Below are 17808 nucleotides of genomic sequence, written 5' to 3'. Positions count from 1 at the left end.
TATGTAGCTTGTACATTCGGATATAAACCAAAAGGTGTACAAGCAGAACAGGAGAACTTGGAAACCTAAAAATATGTGGCTTAACCTTTATTGTATGTCAATTTGCATTTGCTTGTGTACCAATGTAGCTTGCTTATAGCAAAAGCAATGTGATGTATGGAATTTCACGTTTGGTTTAAAAGGAGTATTGAATTCCTTTATAGTTAAACGTTGAAACTTAGTATCTTCTTAATGTAGTGAGACCCACTTACAGTGATATGATCATTTATCCTTATCGACATAGACACCAAGAAAGGTATTTACATCTTTAAGATCTTCTATTTTAAAGTTTGAGGATATGTCGTTTTGTTTATCGGTAATACCACTTGGAGTCGTATCGTATATCAACGTATCATTAGCATAAATACAAGTCACCATTGTATATTGTTTTATACTTTTGGTGTATGTACATACATCTATCAGCATTGTTATGTTGAAATTAAAACATGTACTTTTGGTATTGAACATCTCATGCCAATGTTTTGAACTTGTTTCAAACCATATAAGGACTTAATAAGTCTGCACACCTTGTTCTCTTTCTTTGAGATCGTAAACTATTTGGGTTGATCTATGTTGGCCTCCTGGTTTAGGTTTCGTAAAGATTAGTTTACATTCATATTATGAATGTAGTCTTTTTTTAGAGTCGATATTGCTAAGTTCTTATAAAATCAATCCTAGAATTGAAGCATGGCTATCAGAATAATCAATACAATCTTTTTATATGTAGTCTTTAGCAACCAATCTTACTTTAAAACATATACATATATCCATCTTGGTTCAACTTTCTCTTGAAATCCATTTGGATCATATAGATTTCAGTGCTTGGGCGAATACCATAACTCTTAAGTTTGATTACTAATGATTGCATGTATCTAAGGATCTATTATTTTGTAGGGTTTCATAATATGGATAATACTTATGAAAATGCAACAAAAGAAAAGAACAATCTTGAAACTGAAAAGCCATAAACTTGATCATCCATGATACAATATACACATAATACGTAACACCAATTTTTTTGAGAATATATAAGAGTAAACTGAGGGTGTAGTTATCTTTTAAAGGGGAATGGTTATATGATGACAACCCTTGAATATGTTTGTGGTTAAAAGGGTAAAACCAGAAAATTTGTTAAGTGTTGGGGCTATTACAATTACGTGACACATAATTTACGACGCGCGACGCATACAAATTAACGTAAAACAATAGTGTATGTTGCTATATTGGAGCTAGTAAAAGTTGACGTGTTATGTAGATTTACGCGCACATAATTAATGTTATGGTAATCTACTATGCTAGAGTTGCATGTGACACGACGCATTTGTAAGTATGATGCTAGGATGGAAAAGGGATGTGACGTGTAAGAGATACCCTACGCGACGCGTACGGGAGATGTATGTGACATGTAGAATCCGTCAACACACAAATAGAGTGATTATGAGGAAATCGGTCATTTATCCCCATTTTCCATTCTAACCGCTTTGAAACCTTCCTGGAGCAGGGGAGATCGAGTTATAGTGGAGTGGGGCTCAAAATTGAAAATAAACTCAAGGGAATCAAACATCTAACTTCATCACATGGATAAGAGGTATTGTTTCTATTCCTATAAGTTTGAATGAAATTTCATGATGGAATTGAAAAAGTGGTGAAACCTTACTTGTTTGATCTTTAAATGGAAGGAAATTGTATTGATGTTGTTGTAGTGAACTTGGTAATACCATTTTCAAGATAATTGTGTTAAAATTATGATTAGATATATGAATTGGAGATTTGGATCATAAACCCTAAGTTGGGTGAATTATGATATGAATGAAATTGAATTTGTAACTAAATGACTTAAATCATATAGATGACTTATATCTGGAATATAGTTAGTTTTGATGAAATATATTAAGTCGTGTATGAATGACTTATACTTTGAGTTATTACGCTAAAGTTGGTGAAATAATGAACAAGGTGACATTAAGCCCATGTATTAATGAATTAATGCATGTGAACAACTGATTTATGGAGGAATAGTTGTTATATAATTGGGGATTATGAACTTGATGAAAGTGTCGAATCAAGAGTTGTACCTTGATTTCTAATACTCAAGAATTATGTGTTATTTTGAAAATTATTGGAGTTTCTAAAACAAGAGAAGTTATGGAACTTCTAGAGCTGGAATTCTATTCATATAAAACTTTTCAAGGTGAGTAACCGTGCTTCCCTCTTAGATAATTGATATCTAGATATGTGTTTATTATTGTATTATGTGAATGATACTATATATTGATTGTTGTTGATTTATGTGTTACGGGAGAGTATATGTATATAGTTGAGATATTACAACATACTAATGTTGTATGGGGTAATGAACTGATATAATTGAGATTTACAAAATAATATTGTTGTATGGGGGTAATAAGGTGATTCAGTTGAGATTTACAACAAATAATTGGTGTGGGGTGTAATAAGATAGTGTAGTCGGGATTTATAACATGTTATTGCTATATAAGTAATAAATTTTTATAGTTGAGAATGATAGCATATTATGGTTAACTTATACAGCTATAGTTATAGCTGATGATTGGTTGATTAATATGGGGAGCATTTATAACAAAAAATTATTCATGTATGTTGATATATTGAGATAAGAGTTTGAGTAATATATATATATATATATATATATATATATATATATATATATATATATTTCTAATTTCATGGTTGGTAGTTTACTATATTATTATGTGATTATAAGTAAATTGTGGGGAGAACATTAACGAAACCGGGACAATGAAACCTAATAGCCTTAGTGGTCTTAATATATGGTGTGGGGAATGTTAAATCCTGGTGGTAGCCTTTGTGGCCATAAATATCATGGGTGAATGTTTATCAGGATACGATGGTAGCCTTTATGGCCATAGTATCACTGTTGGGGATTTATAAGTCAATGGCAGCCTTAGTGGTCGTAATACTATATGGTTATGTTTTTAAACAGTAGTGGTAGCTTGAGTGGCCGTAATACCACTTGGGAATATTGTTAAACAATAGTTGTACCTTGAGTGACCATAATACCATGGGAAATGTTGTCCTGAGTGGTTATAATACCACGAGGAACTATTATTGAGGTACAATGGTAGCTTAGTAGTTGGAACCTATATGACAATATTTAATATGAGTATATATTAATAGGGATGTCAAAAACCCTCGTGGGCCCCAATCCCGCGAGACCCTGTTTCCATATGGGGGTATTTTTAGAATGTTTTCTGATTCGGTGGCGGAAGCGGGGATGGGTTTTACCTCCCATTTAGTTTCGGGGGAGGGGAGTTCCATCCCGAATACCCCGCATGGCCCCCGAAATAATTACCATATATTTAACTATTTTATTTATAATTATAAATATTAAACATAGAGTAACCATTGTGTAATGTATGTTTTGTATTTGAATAACTAATGTAGTATGTGAGGTTAAACGAAATAAACGACTGGAAAAATAAGGCTATCTTTTATGAGGGACGGATATCCATATCCATGGCCAAACAGGCACAAAATATCCAATAACAAGTTAATTCATTACCTTTTCCTTGCATTAGTGTCTTATCAAAACAGGAAGTTCACGAGCCAATCAAAACCATGAAATATCCACTGTATTCCACGGTGTTGCAACATGGACTAACACATAAGTTAGCACACACACAAATATAGATCACACAACACACAAACAAAAGACACATAAAGAAATAGCAATGTAATTAGGAATATATATATACCCATACATAGCACTCTACTTTCATTTTTCTATATTTGTCAAAATAGAAAATAAAAGTACGATGTTATATTTGACAAAAAAAAACATACATCGTTATTGGCAAAATGCAATTTGAGTCTATCTTTTTCATTCATGTGGTATTGCGAAATTGAAACTTTTAGACAGATTTGGTCATTCGAGTTAACTGTCGTTTAAATAAAAAAAGCTCAAATTGCACTTTTGGGGATACTACAAGGACCAGATTTGCATAAAAGTTGAACTGAACATACAATGAAAAAGTTAAACTGCACTTTTTGGAAGACCACAAGGAGCAAATCTACATAGAAGTTTCCATTTTTAACTGACCATACAAATTAAAAAAAAAATGGCCCAAATTGCTCTTTTTGTGATACCACAAGGTTCAAATCCATATTAAAGTTTCAATTTTGCACCGACCATAGGAGGAAAAAAAATTGCACTTTATGAGATACCATTAGTATCAATTTTTCAATTTACTCAAAAAACAATTTGAATATTATATGCCAATATAGTGAAAAAAAAACGGTTAGTTTGAGAGGAAAAATTGCAACTTATTTATAAATGAAACAAACAATTTTTATAATAACATACCTAAAAGAGCAACATATAAATTCCTATTTAACAAATGAACTCAATTCACCTTACAATGCAATTGCAATTTGAGTTTCAAAGCAAGAAAAACAGTAACAAAAATCAAGATTCAAAAACCAAAAACCAAAAAAAAAGTAAAAAAATTTCATCATATCATGTCTTCGAATGTGATTTAGGAACCACAAAACCAGCTCTTCTTTGTTCATATACTATTCTCGTGTGTCATATCTCTTATTCAATCTTGCTATACGTCCAAAATCAATAGTTGGAAGCAGAACTGAGACTGGATGTGATTGAAGGAAAAGGGAGATAGGTGTGATAGGAAGGCACGGTTAAACAGGTAAGCGAAGGGTCTCTCTCACTCAATAACCTCTTCAAGAATCATCACTTTAATCAAAACAGGGCAGGTGTGACAGTTTGCATCACAATAAAACCCATAGTAAATGGCGTGGAGGGTAAAATCGAAATTAAATTTGTTTTTGGAGTTCTATTTTCATCCTCTAAACCAAATATTGTAGTTTTAGTAGGGGTAGCAAACGACAACATATTATTATTACTATCGTCTATCTTGAAATGTTTTTTGTAGCATCTCGTGTTTTTTCTCAACTTTTGTGACATTAACATTAGGGGGTAGTTTTGGAAGAAATGGGAGAAAAAGGCATGTGGAATCCATCAATATTTTTAGCAGGACGGGAACTAAGGGTAGTTTTGGAATTAAAATCAGGTTTGGAAGTTGCATGTTTTGGTGCACCTAATGATAATCTTTTGTTACTTGTAGCATTTGAATTGCCAAATGACAATCTTGACCCTTTCTTAGTAGTAGTTTGTTGCTTCATTGGACTTGGTTTGGATCCAAAAAGTGATTCTTCTTCTGCTATCGGTTGTCCCTGAAAGTCACTTCTGATCCTAAAATACCAAAAAATAACATCGTACTTTCACTTTAATTACATATTTGGCTTTAATTTATTATAACTAGGACATATGGACTGATTTTTTTTTTTTTGTGCGTCTTATGTGGAAGATTAGTTAGTCAGATAAAACTGACATTTCATTACTTGATGTGGATACAAATACTGAAAAATACACATAGCAAAAGATAAGATTTGTTTTAATTACTATCTAATGTACAAGATTAGCAAGTCGGATAATATATTCAAATTTCATAACTTAAGCTGAAGTATCTATTAGTGTATATGTATTATTATGTGTAGCCCATTTGTATTAGTTTAGCCCATGTAGTTGTTGTAGCCCAATACTTGTATTTGTATATATTCTTTTTGAGTAATGAAGATCACGTCAAGGGAAAATACCAATTTGTCATGGTATCAGAGCAATTACCAGAAAACCTACTTTCCTTCTTCTCCATCTTCTTCTCGATCCTACTGTTGTCGGCCCTAAACCTAGCCGCCGACCAACCCACCCTCTTCCGCAATCATCTTGTCTTTATTCGCAGTTTTTCTCCTCAACAATGGTTGGTGAAACCTCCAATCCCAAAAATCAGAATCCGTATGGTGCTCTCAATATCAAGACTTATGTTCCTATAATTCTTGATCTCAATGAACTCAATTATGATGCATAGCGGGAATTATTTGAAACCCATTGTCGTGGCTTTGGTGTTCGCGATTTTCTCACAAGTGATTCCAAACCCACTTCTGACAAAGATGAAGAATGGTTCACTCTTGATTATGTGGTTAAAACGATGGCTCTATGGCACCCTCGCACAATCCCTTCTCAACATGATTCTCACAAAGAACTCCACATCCCACAAAGTCTTGAAAATCTCTTCCGGGATAACAAGGACGCCAGAGCAATTGAACTTGACAATGAACTAAGAAGCATGACACTAGGCGATCTTTCCATTGCTCAATATTGCCAACGAATGAAGTCCATGTCAGATCTCTTGGCGAATATTGACAACCCTATACCCGAGAAAACAATCGTTGCTCATCTTCTCAATGGCCTCTCTCCTCAATATGAACACATTTCCACCCTCCTACGCCACCGAGATCCTCTACCCACTTTTCTTCAAGCTCGCTCAAAACTTTTGGTTGAAGAACAAAGGTTAAAGAATTCTCGCCCTCCTCAAGCATCCCACTCGGACCACCCATCATCCCCATCTGTTCTACTTGCTGGTAACAACAACCGCAACAGCTCCACCTCATCCCGTGGAAATCGCCGCCCCAACCAGCAGCGACGCCATGGCAGCCACAACACCGAGCAGCAGCAACGCCGACAGCCTCATGCTGCGTCTTCTGCGTGATAACAACTAATAAACAAATCATGAATTAGTCTTTGTAACTTGGTCAAATAGTCCCAGTCTTTAGTCTTTGTTATACACGTGTATATAGTTCCTGATTATGTGGAGATAGCGTTAAGTGACAGCTCAATTTCTATTTGTATATAAATACATGTAAACAGATGAAATAAGATATAGAGAAATTCAATTCATATTCTTCTTTACTGTTATGGTATCAGAACGATAACATTCATATTTTTTTTTCCTTTCTTCTTCATCCGACTTGTGCAATTCCACCATGTCGCAACCTACAAACCAACAACTCCTTGTTGCAGCCCAAATTGCCTCAACTAATCTCAATTTCCAATTTCCCTCCCTCAGCATAAAGCTTGATCGACACAACTACGTTCTCTGGCGCACAACAATTGTCTCAGCCGTTGAATGTTTTGATCTTGATTCTTTCGTCTTAAATCCCTCTCCTCCTGCTGAGAGCCTCCCTCCTACTGTTGGAGAAAATGGGGCATCATCACCGAACCCTGTTCCTATTCCAAATCCCGATTTTATAACTCGGAAAAAGAAGGATCGTTTGGATATAAAAAATTTTCAATCGGATTGGGGCGGAGAATATCGAAATGTCTCAACTTATCTTCACAAACATGGCATCAACCATCGTGTTACATGTCCCCAAACCTCCGAACAAAACGGTGCTGTAGAACGCCGACATCGTGTCATTGTTGAAAAAGGCTTATCTCTTCTTGCTCAATCCTCTCTTCCACACGAATACTGGGAACACACGTTCAAAACTGCAACCTACATTCACAATCGTACTATAACACGTACTCTCAAATATCAATCTCCCTATTCTATCCTCTACAACAAGACACCCGACTATGCATTCATGCGTACCTTCGGGTGCCTTTGCTATCCTTTCTTACGTCCCTATCAACCTTATAAAATGGATTTTCGGTCTCTCCCTTGTGTCTTCTTAGGCTATAGCGCCTCTCACAAAGGTTACCTGTGTCTTCATCGCCCGTCATCCCGTATTTATATCTCCCGCCATGTTGTCTTCAATGAAGATGAGTATCCTTTTGCAACTCATCCAAATCAATCTTCCCTCTCCTTACCTACCCCCGCTCCCTCACTCTCTTCCACATCCCTTCTTAATCATGCGCATTCTTTATCTGTCCCTACCAACTACAATAATTCCTCTACTGAAACCTCTTCCACTACATCCCCATCCACTCCCTCTACCACCCCCCTATCTTCACCACCTTCCTGTCCATCACATCAGCATCCCACCATCAGTTATCACGCAAAACAATCTTCTCTGCGTTTTCTACGCCCAGCTCCTCATACTCAACATAAAATGATCACCCGTGCCGAAACGAATTCTCTAAAACCCAAGACCTTCATAACCTCCACAGACTCACCATCAATTACCGAACCTAAAAACATCCCGCAAGCACTTAAAAATCCATATTGGTTAAATGCAATGACACATGAATTTAATGCTTTGATGAGAAATAAGACTTGGACTCTTGTCCCCCGTCCCACTAACACTAATGTTGTTGGCAGCAAGTGGATTTTCAGAATCAAGAGACATTCGGATGGCACCATTGAACGCTATAAAGCCCGCCTAGTTGCTAAAGGGTTTAGTCAAGAAGCAGGCGTTGATTTTTTTGAAACTTTCAGCCCTGTTATTAAACCAACAACCATTCGATTGGTTATCTTTATTGCTCTTTCTCAAGGTTGGACGATACGACAACTGGATATAAACAATGCCTTCTTAAATGGTGTATTATCAGAAGAAGTATATATGGATCAACCTCGTGGCTTCGAAGATCCGTCTCGTCCAAATGTTGTTTGCAAATTACACAAGGCCATCTATGGCTTAAAACAAGCTCCTAGGCCTGGTTCAACCAATTAAAACAGCATCTGATCCGACATGGTTTTCGAGCCTGCCATTCGGACACATCTTTATTTGTTCACTCATCATCTACTGCCACAATATATATTTTAGTCTATGTTGATGATCTGATAATAACAGGCACAAATTCACATATCATTCAAAAGCTTATTCATCAACTACATCAAACTTTTGCACTCAAACATCTGGGTACTCTCACTTACTTTCTTGGTGTACAGATTTTCAAATCAGCCGGAGGTTTACAACTTTCCCAGCAGAAATACATTCAAGATCTGCTCACAAAAAATAAAATGCTTGAATCCAAGCCTGTATCAACACCAGCTGATCCATCGGTTCCACTCGTGACTTGTGGTGATCCATTTTCTGATCCAAAATTCTACAGACAAACAGTTGGGTCTCTTCAGTATGCCACAATTACAAGACCGGACATCACTTATGCAGTCAACCGGGTCTGTCAGTTCATGCATGCTCCTACTACTATCCATTGGCAAGCTGTTAAGCGTATTTTACGGTATCTGCAAGGAACCTTACATCACTGTCTTCATTTCAAACCACACACTGCCACCTCACTCTTAGCTTACTCAGATTTAGGATGGCTGTCCGACAAAGATGACAGCAGATCTCAATATGGCTTTGCCATATTTCATGGTCCAAATCTAATTAGTTGGACTTCCCGTAAGCAAAAAGTTGTGGCCCGGTCCAGTACCGAGGCTGAGTATCGTGCTCTTGCGTACACCACTGCTGAATTATTATGGATTCAACATCTTCTTCGTGATCTTCATGTTCATCTTCCAAAACCACCTATACTACTCTGTGACAATGTTGGCGCCACTTTCATGTGCAAAAATCCAGTTATTAGTACACGCTCCAAACACATTGCTCTTGACTTTCACTTTGTCAGAGAACAAGTTGATGTTGGTGCTCTTCAAATCTGTCAAGTATCCTCTCTTGATCAGTTAGCTGAAATTTTTACTAAACCATTAGGAAAAGATCGAGTTTCTCAGCTAAGGTCCAAGCTTCAAGTTCAACCTCCACTTGAGCTTGCAGGGGGTGATAACAACTAATAAACAAATCATGAATTAGTCTTTGTAACTTGGTCAAATAGTCCTAGTCTTTAGTCTTTGTTATACACGTGTATATAGTTCCTGATTATGTGGAGATAGCGTTAAGTGACAGCTCAATTTCTATTTGTATATAAATACATGTAAACAGATGAAATAAGATATAGAGAAATTCAATTCATATTCTTCTTTACTGTTACTGCGGGTCATCACTCACAACAGCTGGCTTGGCAGCAATACCAGCTGCCTTGGCAACCCTTCCCATGGAGTTACCCCCCATTCTCGCCCGGATACCGACCTAGCAGCCTCGGTTCTCAACAGCCCCGTCGCTTCTCTGCCACGACTCCACCAACTACTCAACAACCAAGCATCCTTGGCCCTCTACCATCACCCTCTTCTGCTGCTACTGCTCCTGGACATGCTGCTGCCCACGCTCTCCATACCTCGGTCTCTCCTACCCTTCAACCTCCGTGGCAATGGTTCCCTCCAATGGCACAAGATCAACCGACTGATTTAACTCAAGCTTTCAACTCCATGTCGTTGAATGATGGAACCAACGCAAACTGGTACATGGATACGGGAGCAACTTCACACCTCGCCTCCGATACAGGTAGTCTCTCGTCTATTACAAATAATTGCAATATAAATTCGGTTATTGTTGGCAATGGACAATCTATTCCCGTTACTCACTCTGGCCGGTCTAAATTACACACTCCTCGTAGACCCTTACATCTTCATAATATCCTTGTCACACCCAATATTATCAAAAACTTAATCTATGTGCGGCGTTTTACGTCTGATAATAAAGTTTCCATTAAATTTGACCCATTTGGCTTTTCTGTGGAGGATTTGGCAACCTATCAGGTCCTGCTTAGGTGTGACAGTTCTGGCGATTTATATCATGTTCCTTCGTCTCTCCAGTCTTCCGTTGCCCTCATCGCCAACAGGTCATCTTTATGGCACCAACGCCTTGGCCACGCGGGGGCTAGTGTTTTCAATAAATTAGTTTTTAGTCATTTTATTTCATGTAATAAGACTTCGTCTCATATCAATTGTTCTGCGTGTCAGCTTGGAAAACACATTAGATTACCTTTTGTTAAATCAAACTCGAATGTTTCTGCTTGTTTTGACATTATACATTCTGATTTGTGGGAATCTCCGATTCCAAGCAACAGCGGTATAAAGTATTATATTATTTTTCTTGATCATTTTTCCTAGGGATGAGCATATGGACCGGGGAACCGGAACTCGATGGAACCGGACGGGCCGGGACCGATTCTATAATTTCGTCAATTTTTGGAACCGGGACCCGATAAGAACCGGTCGTTGGAACCGGCCCAAAACCGGGAACCGTACCGGATAACTCACTCAAATTTTGAAAGTTGTATAACTCATTCAATTTAACTTTTTTTGACCTGAATCTTTTTCCTACATGTATATTATGATTTGTAGTTAAGATTAGAGTATAAAAACGATTGATTTGGTTAAAAATTGAATGAGTTACAAGCCCCGAAAGGAAGGGTGTCAAATCAGAATTTTTTTTTTATGTTTCAGCAATTAAATGTAATCGGACTTTGTTGTTCAAATGTGCATAACTCACTCAATTTAACTTGTTTTGACCTGAATCTTTTTCCTACATGTATATTAGGATTTGTAGTTAAGTTTAGACTATAAAAACGTTTGATTGTGTTAAAAATTGAATGAGTTACAAGCTCCGCAAGGAAGGGTGTCAAATCAGAATTTTTTTATGTTTCAGCAATTAAATGTAATCTGACTTTGTTGTTCAAATGTGAATAACTCACTCAATTTAACTTTTTTTGACCTGAATATTTTTCCTACATGTAGATTAGGATTTGTAGTTAAGTTTAGACTATAAAAACGCTTGATTTGGTTAAAATTGAATGAGTTACAAGCCCCGCAAGGAATGATGTCAAATCAGAATTTTTTTATGTAACAGCAATTAAACGTAATCTGACTTTGTTGTTCAAATATGAATAACTCACTCAATTTAAGTTTTTTTTACCTGAATCTTTTTCCTACACGTATTTTAGGTTTTGTAGTTAAGTTTAGACTATAAAAACGCTTGATTTGGTTAAAAATTGAATGAGTTACAAGCCCCGTAAGAAAACATGCCAAATCAGACCAGTTCCAAAATCGAAAATCCGACAAAAACCAGACCTGGAACCGGAACTGGTAGAACCGCCGGGCCGGTTCGGTTCTTGATTTTGACCGAAGCCGGTTCCCGGGTCGGGTCCAGGTCGGGCCGGTTCCGACCGGTTCGGTCCGTTTGCTCATGCCTAATTTTTCCCATTTTTTATGGGTTTATCCGTTACGATATAAATCTGATGTTTTTGGTAAATTTTTACACTTTCGTGCCTGCATTCAAAATCAATTTCAAACTGAAATCAAACAATTTTAATGTGACCACGGGGGTGAATTTGATAACAAACACTTTCACAACTTTTTTGATCAGCATGGAATCTCCATTCGTTTCTCTTGCCCTCGCACTTCCCAACAAAATGGAAAGTCGGAACGTATGATTCGAACTATAAACAACATAATTTGTACCTTATTATTCCAAGCTCATCTTCCACCCACTTTTTGGGTTGAAGCGCTCCACATGGCCACCCACTTTCTCAACATCACACCCTCATCCTCCATAAATAATGACATTCCTTTCACCAAATTATTCCAAAAACCTCCCCAATTCTCTCATCTTCGTGTATTTGGTTGCCTTTGTTATCTACATATTCCAACTCCTCACAAACTTGCTCCAAGATCCACCCCTTGCATCTTCCTTAGTTACCCTTCAAATCACTGTGGGTTTAGATGTTTTGGCCTTACTACTCGAAACATTATTATATCTCGCCATGTGGTCTTCAAGGAAACAGTCTTTCCTTTTAAATCCTTTTCTCGAAATCATCCACCCTCATACTCTTTCCTTGATACATCTCCTACTAACATTCCTCCCACGTATCGTGACATGTTTTTTTCCAACACTTCTCAACCCGACTCCACCACTCCTCCTTTCGGTTCCCCTACAACCAAAAACCCTAGCTCAGTGCCCTCGGATACCACACCCGACACCACTCCTCTTAATCACGGGTCTCCTACAACTGAGGACCCCATACCCACTCCCTCCCCCCATCCTATGGTCACTCGCTCTCGTGTTGGCATTTCTAAACCCATCCAACGCCTAAATCTACACACCACTACCGAATCTCCCATGCCTAAATCTCACCTCCAAGCCCTTCAAGACCCTAATTGGTCCATTGCCATGCAAGATGAATTTCGTGCTCTAATTGATAATAAGACGTGGTCTCTTGTTCCGAGGCCCCAAGGAGCCAATATTGTTCGCTCTATGTGGTTATACAGGAAGAAACATAAGGCGGATGGATCTCTTGAACACTATAAAGCGAGATTGGTAGCGAATGGAAAAAGTCAACAACCCGGGATTGATTGTGAGGAGACCTTTAGCCCGGTAGTTAAACCGGCTTCCATTCGGACTGTTTTGAGCATTGATGTCTCTCGTCAATGGCCTATCCACCAGCTCGATGTCAAAAATGCATTTTTACACAGTCATCTCCATGAGACTGTCTACATGCACCAGCTACCAAGATTTCGAGACTCTACTCATCCATACTATGTGTGCCACCTTCAGAAGTCTCTTTATGGTTTGAAACAAGCACCTCGTGCATGGTTTCAACGCTTTGCTTCTTACATCACCCACATCGGCTTCACTCACAGTCGTTGCGACTCTTTTCTGTTTATTTTTTGCAGGGGCACTGACGTAGCATATTTGCTACTATATGTGGATGACCTTCTCCTTACAGCTTCCACCACGGATCTCATGCAACGCATCATTTCTCTTCTAGCATCTGAGTTTGACATGAAGGATCTAGGAGACTTATCATATTTTTTGGGTATTGCAGCCACTCGTGACGACAATGGTATATTCATCTTTCAACGCACATATGCGATGGAACTTCTTGAGAGAGCCAACATGTCTAACTGCAACCCTTCTCGCACACCCGCCGATACTCAGTCCAAACTGGATCCTTCGGGCCCTCCAGTTTCGGACCCTTCTCTATATCGCAGCTTGGCGGGTGGTCTTCAGTACCTCACATTCACCCGTCCAGACCTCTCTTATTGTTGGATTAGGTGTCTAAGCCCATAACTATAATTGGTATGTACTTGAATTGATAGCAACACAGTCCTTTTGGGTTGCCCTCAACCTAGCAACTGGACAAGGAAATTATGAAAGGAGAGATATTAATTTATAAGATTAATAAATTAATATAAATGATTTATTAATATGTTAAAAGATTAATATATTAATTAGAAATCATTATGTTTAATTAATAGTTAGCCAGAAATTAATCAGAATTAATTTTGGGGTTAAAAGAATTAATTATAAAGTACAGGGACTAGTTTGCAATTAACTAATAGTTGAGTGGAAGGATCCAGAACCCCCTTGGAAGGAGGTGGGCGAAATTCATAGGGGAAACCCTAGAGATTTCGTCCAAGGGGTCCAGATAAGGCCCTTGGGTTTTGCTTAGGCCCTAAGCAAAGGATAACTAGGGTTTTCCCTAAACCCTAGATCCCTCAGCTATTTAAGGAGCCTCCTGGCTCACATTTGAGGTCACTGATTCTTTGGAAGAAACCCTAAGGCCGAAATTGCATACTCTCTCCATCCTCTCTTCTCCTACTTTCCTTCTTGCTAGTTCTTGGGTGTGATTCCATTAGAGGCATTACATTTGTGGTGCTAAGCTTCCAAGAAGATCAAGATCAAGATCAAGGGAATTATCAATTGTTTGCTATAACAATTGAAAGGTATGTAACTCTTAAACCCTAGTTTGTTAATTTCGAAATTAGCCTCTCTCCTCTAGGGTTCTTGTTTGCAATTCAAAGTTATATGTTCAATAGTTAAAACATAGATCCAAAGTAGGTTGCATGTGAACTTAGGAATTGTTTTCTAGTTTATTTGTTTTACCTAAAACCCATCAGTGGTATCAGAGCCATTGTTTGTTTTAAATTGAATTGCTATAATAGTTAAATTGCAAATTAGGGTTTATAGTCATTAAACCCTAAAGGCCAAATTTTCGCAATTAGGGTTTTGGATTGAAGGGTTTTCGAAAACCCTAGCCTCCAAAGAACCCTAATCGAAATTAGGGTTAGGGTTTTGAAAACCCTAGCCTCCTCCCTTGTAAATTTCGAAATATGCCTAGAAGTTTTAGGGTTTCTTGTTTTGGATAATTGTTAGATTAATTGGATAATTATCCTTACCCTAATTTTCGAAATTTAGAGGGATAAGGATTAGGATTAAATTAATTGATTAATTTAATTAGATAATCCTTACAAGATTTAATAAATTGATTAAAAGTTAATTAATAGATAAATATTAAATCTAGTTAATTGGTTTATTTAAATTTAATTTAATAGTTTAAATTTCGAAATTTACATAAACCTTGAAGTTTTAAAAAAGTTTTAAAACACACCTTATATATGTATTATGATTAAATGTTTAATATTATATATGTATAAGAATATGGTCAGTCAAATCGCTAGTATGCCTCATTCACGAAGCTAGTCTATAAGGGGGGTATAAGGAAACTGCCTATAAAATGGTAGTTGAATGGGTGTCCACTCTCACCCACCGCTTCCTTGATTAGTGGAGGGTCGTTAGCAGAACGGAATTGATAGGACAACTACTTCTCATTAAAAGTATAATGCCATTAAAGAAAGTACTAGAACATTATTTTACAAAATCCCAACTCTAGTTACTTTAGGAAAAATGTGAAAAGTATGCTAATCCATGAAATTGCACATTGTGCTTTATTGGTCGTTAGTGGAGCGTGTGTGGTTAACCAGCACACTAAAAGGCACTAATAAGGAGTAGTAATGGGTATCTCATAATTATCATTTTGATGGAACGTGTGTGGCTTACCAACACATCAATAGTTAATGATAAAGACAATGAGGTTACCAAGCACATTTGCGTGGTTATTCACATCTTGTTTGTGATCCTCGGCATCCCAGTCACAAATAGAATAGCATAATCTGAGATTAAAACATGCCATTGAATAGTTTCAATGTATCTCAAAAGAATTAGGAATTTCACTTCGTTTGTTTCGTCTAATGGTGGAATTGGTGAATCGTCATTCACCTACCTTTATGAAATTTACACTTGGATCTCGGCATCCCATTTCTAAGTTGTAAACCTTCATAGTTGGATCCTAACCTTGATATTATATCTTTGGGTTATTATATTGAGGTATCTTGAAATCTAACTAAAACTTTCTTTCTTTTTCAGATGTCTACTCCTGGAAACACTTCTACTTCATCCTCCTCCAACCAAAACTTCTCTTTGCTCAATATCTGCTCCAAAGTAGTTATGGATGGCTCTAACTATAACGATCGGATGCGCAACATCAAGATGGCTCTTCGTTTTGAGAACAAAGAATATGTTCTTGAAAAGGAGCTCAAAGAGCTTGATGAGTCTGAAGCTACTCCTGAAGATCTAGCTGCCTACAAGAAACATTACGATGATGCTACCAAAGTGGCATGCATCATGGTGGCAACCATGTCCCCAGAACTGCAGAGGTACTATGAGGACTACTGGCCTTTCGAGATGAACAAGGACCTTATGGAAAAGTACTATAAGCGAGCTCGTCAAGAAAAGTTTGAAGTAGTCAAGTCACTCATGGCTTGCAAGATGAAAGAGGGGGAGTCGGTTGTGTCACATGTGCAAAGAATGCAACGCTACATAGAGCGTTTGGTCAAGCTCAACATTCACTTTGATGAGGAATTGGCCATTGACATGGTCTTGAACTCACTACCTGATTGTTATGGTCAGTTTATTCTAACTTACCATTTGAACAATACTGAGCAGACTTTGGCCCAATTGCACAACTTGTTGCAGACAGCTGAAGCAGGGATGAAGGGTAAAACTATACCCTCCACACCTGCAAGTGCCCCTGTGTTGGCTATTGGACAGGGAAAGGGGAAAAAGAGGAAAGCTCCTCCCAATCAAAATTGGAAGAGCAAGGCTCAAGCTGGGTCGTCTAGTAATGGCCCAAAGGCTAAGCCTAATGGTTCCACTCCCCATGTTTCTGATCCAAAAGAGGCCGTTTGCTTTTATTGCAATCAAAAGGGGCATTGGAAGAGATCTTGCCCACAATATCTGCAAGATATCAAGGATGGCAAAGTGAAGCCATCTTCTGCAGGTATTTACACTATTTCTGCTAATAACTCATTATCTTCTCGTTCATGGGTCCTAGATACAGGATGTGGTTTTCATATCTGTTCTGATTTGCAGGGACTAAAGGAAAGTGAGGAGATAGAGCGAGGGAGGATAAACTTGATCATGGGAAACAGAAAGTCTTCACCAGTAACCAAGATCGGAGTTTATCAACTTTTGCTTAGTAATGATGTTAGATTGGATTTAATAAATTGTTGCTATTCGTCTGAGATGACGAGAAACATTATTTCATTTCATGCATTGTTCAGACAAGGTTTTAAAATTCTTTTAATGATTTGAATGGTTCAATTTCTATTTATAAGAATGGTGTTTTTATGTTTGAAGCTTTACCTTGTGATGGTGTGTATGAAACAGTGACTTGTGTTGATAGCTTAGGAAATAGTGTACTTAATATTGACTTGTCTAATAGTGTAGACAAGGCATGCTTGTGGCATTGTCGTCTTGGACACATTAACAAGAAACGCATAGCCCAACTCCAAAAGGATAGAGTGTTGGAATCATTTGACCTAAAATCAGATGATATGTGTGAATCTTGTCTTTTGGGAAAGATGACAAAATCACCATTCACAGGGTCTTGTGAAAGAGGTGAAGGTCTGTTGGATCTCATACACACAGATGTGTGTGGGCCCTTCAGATCAACTACAAGAGATGCTAATCGATTCTATGTGACTTTCACTGACGATTATAGCAGATATGGTTATATCTACTTGATCAAGCATAAGTCAGAAACCTTTGAAAAGTTCAAAGAGTTTAAGCATGAGGTCGAAAATCAATTGGGCAGGAAGATAAAGATACTTAGATCCGATAGAGGCGGGGAGTATCTTAGTATCGAGTTTAACGACTATCTGAAAGAATGTGGGATAGTCTCACAATTGACTCCTCCTAGGACACCACAATTAAATGGTGTAGCTGAGAGGCGTA

The 17808-nt window shown here is 37.7% G+C and overlaps 1 protein-coding gene across 1 annotated transcript; it reads left to right on the top strand.

The window, feature by feature from the left end:
- Nucleotides 1–5870: 5870 nt before the first annotated feature.
- Nucleotides 5871–6662, top strand: LOC145113352 (uncharacterized). Its single transcript, XM_079049456.1, has 2 exons — nt 5871–5936; nt 5982–6662. Exons 1-2 carry the CDS (start codon nt 5871–5873, stop codon nt 6660–6662), a joined length of 747 nt encoding a protein of 248 aa, XP_078905582.1.
- The last annotated feature ends 11146 nt before the right edge of the window (nt 6663–17808 follow it).

Source organism: Lactuca virosa, chromosome 5 (assembly GCF_052849685.1).
Source record: "Lactuca virosa cultivar CGN04683 chromosome 5, Lactuca_virosa_CGN04683_v6, whole genome shotgun sequence".
In the NCBI taxonomy this organism is placed as follows: Eukaryota; Viridiplantae; Streptophyta; class Magnoliopsida; order Asterales; family Asteraceae; genus Lactuca; species Lactuca virosa.
This window is presented reverse-complemented; position numbering and strand designations above follow the sequence as displayed.

Excerpts from the sequence above, each read along its gene's own strand:
- LOC145113352 (XM_079049456.1), top strand. The coding sequence starts at position 5,871 with ATGGTTGGTGAAACCTCCAATCCCAAAAATCAGAATCCGTATGGTGCT. Across the intron at positions 5,937-5,981 it reads CTCTCAATATCAAGACTTAT|CGGGAATTATTTGAAACCCA; the intron begins GTTCCTATAATT and ends TATGATGCATAG.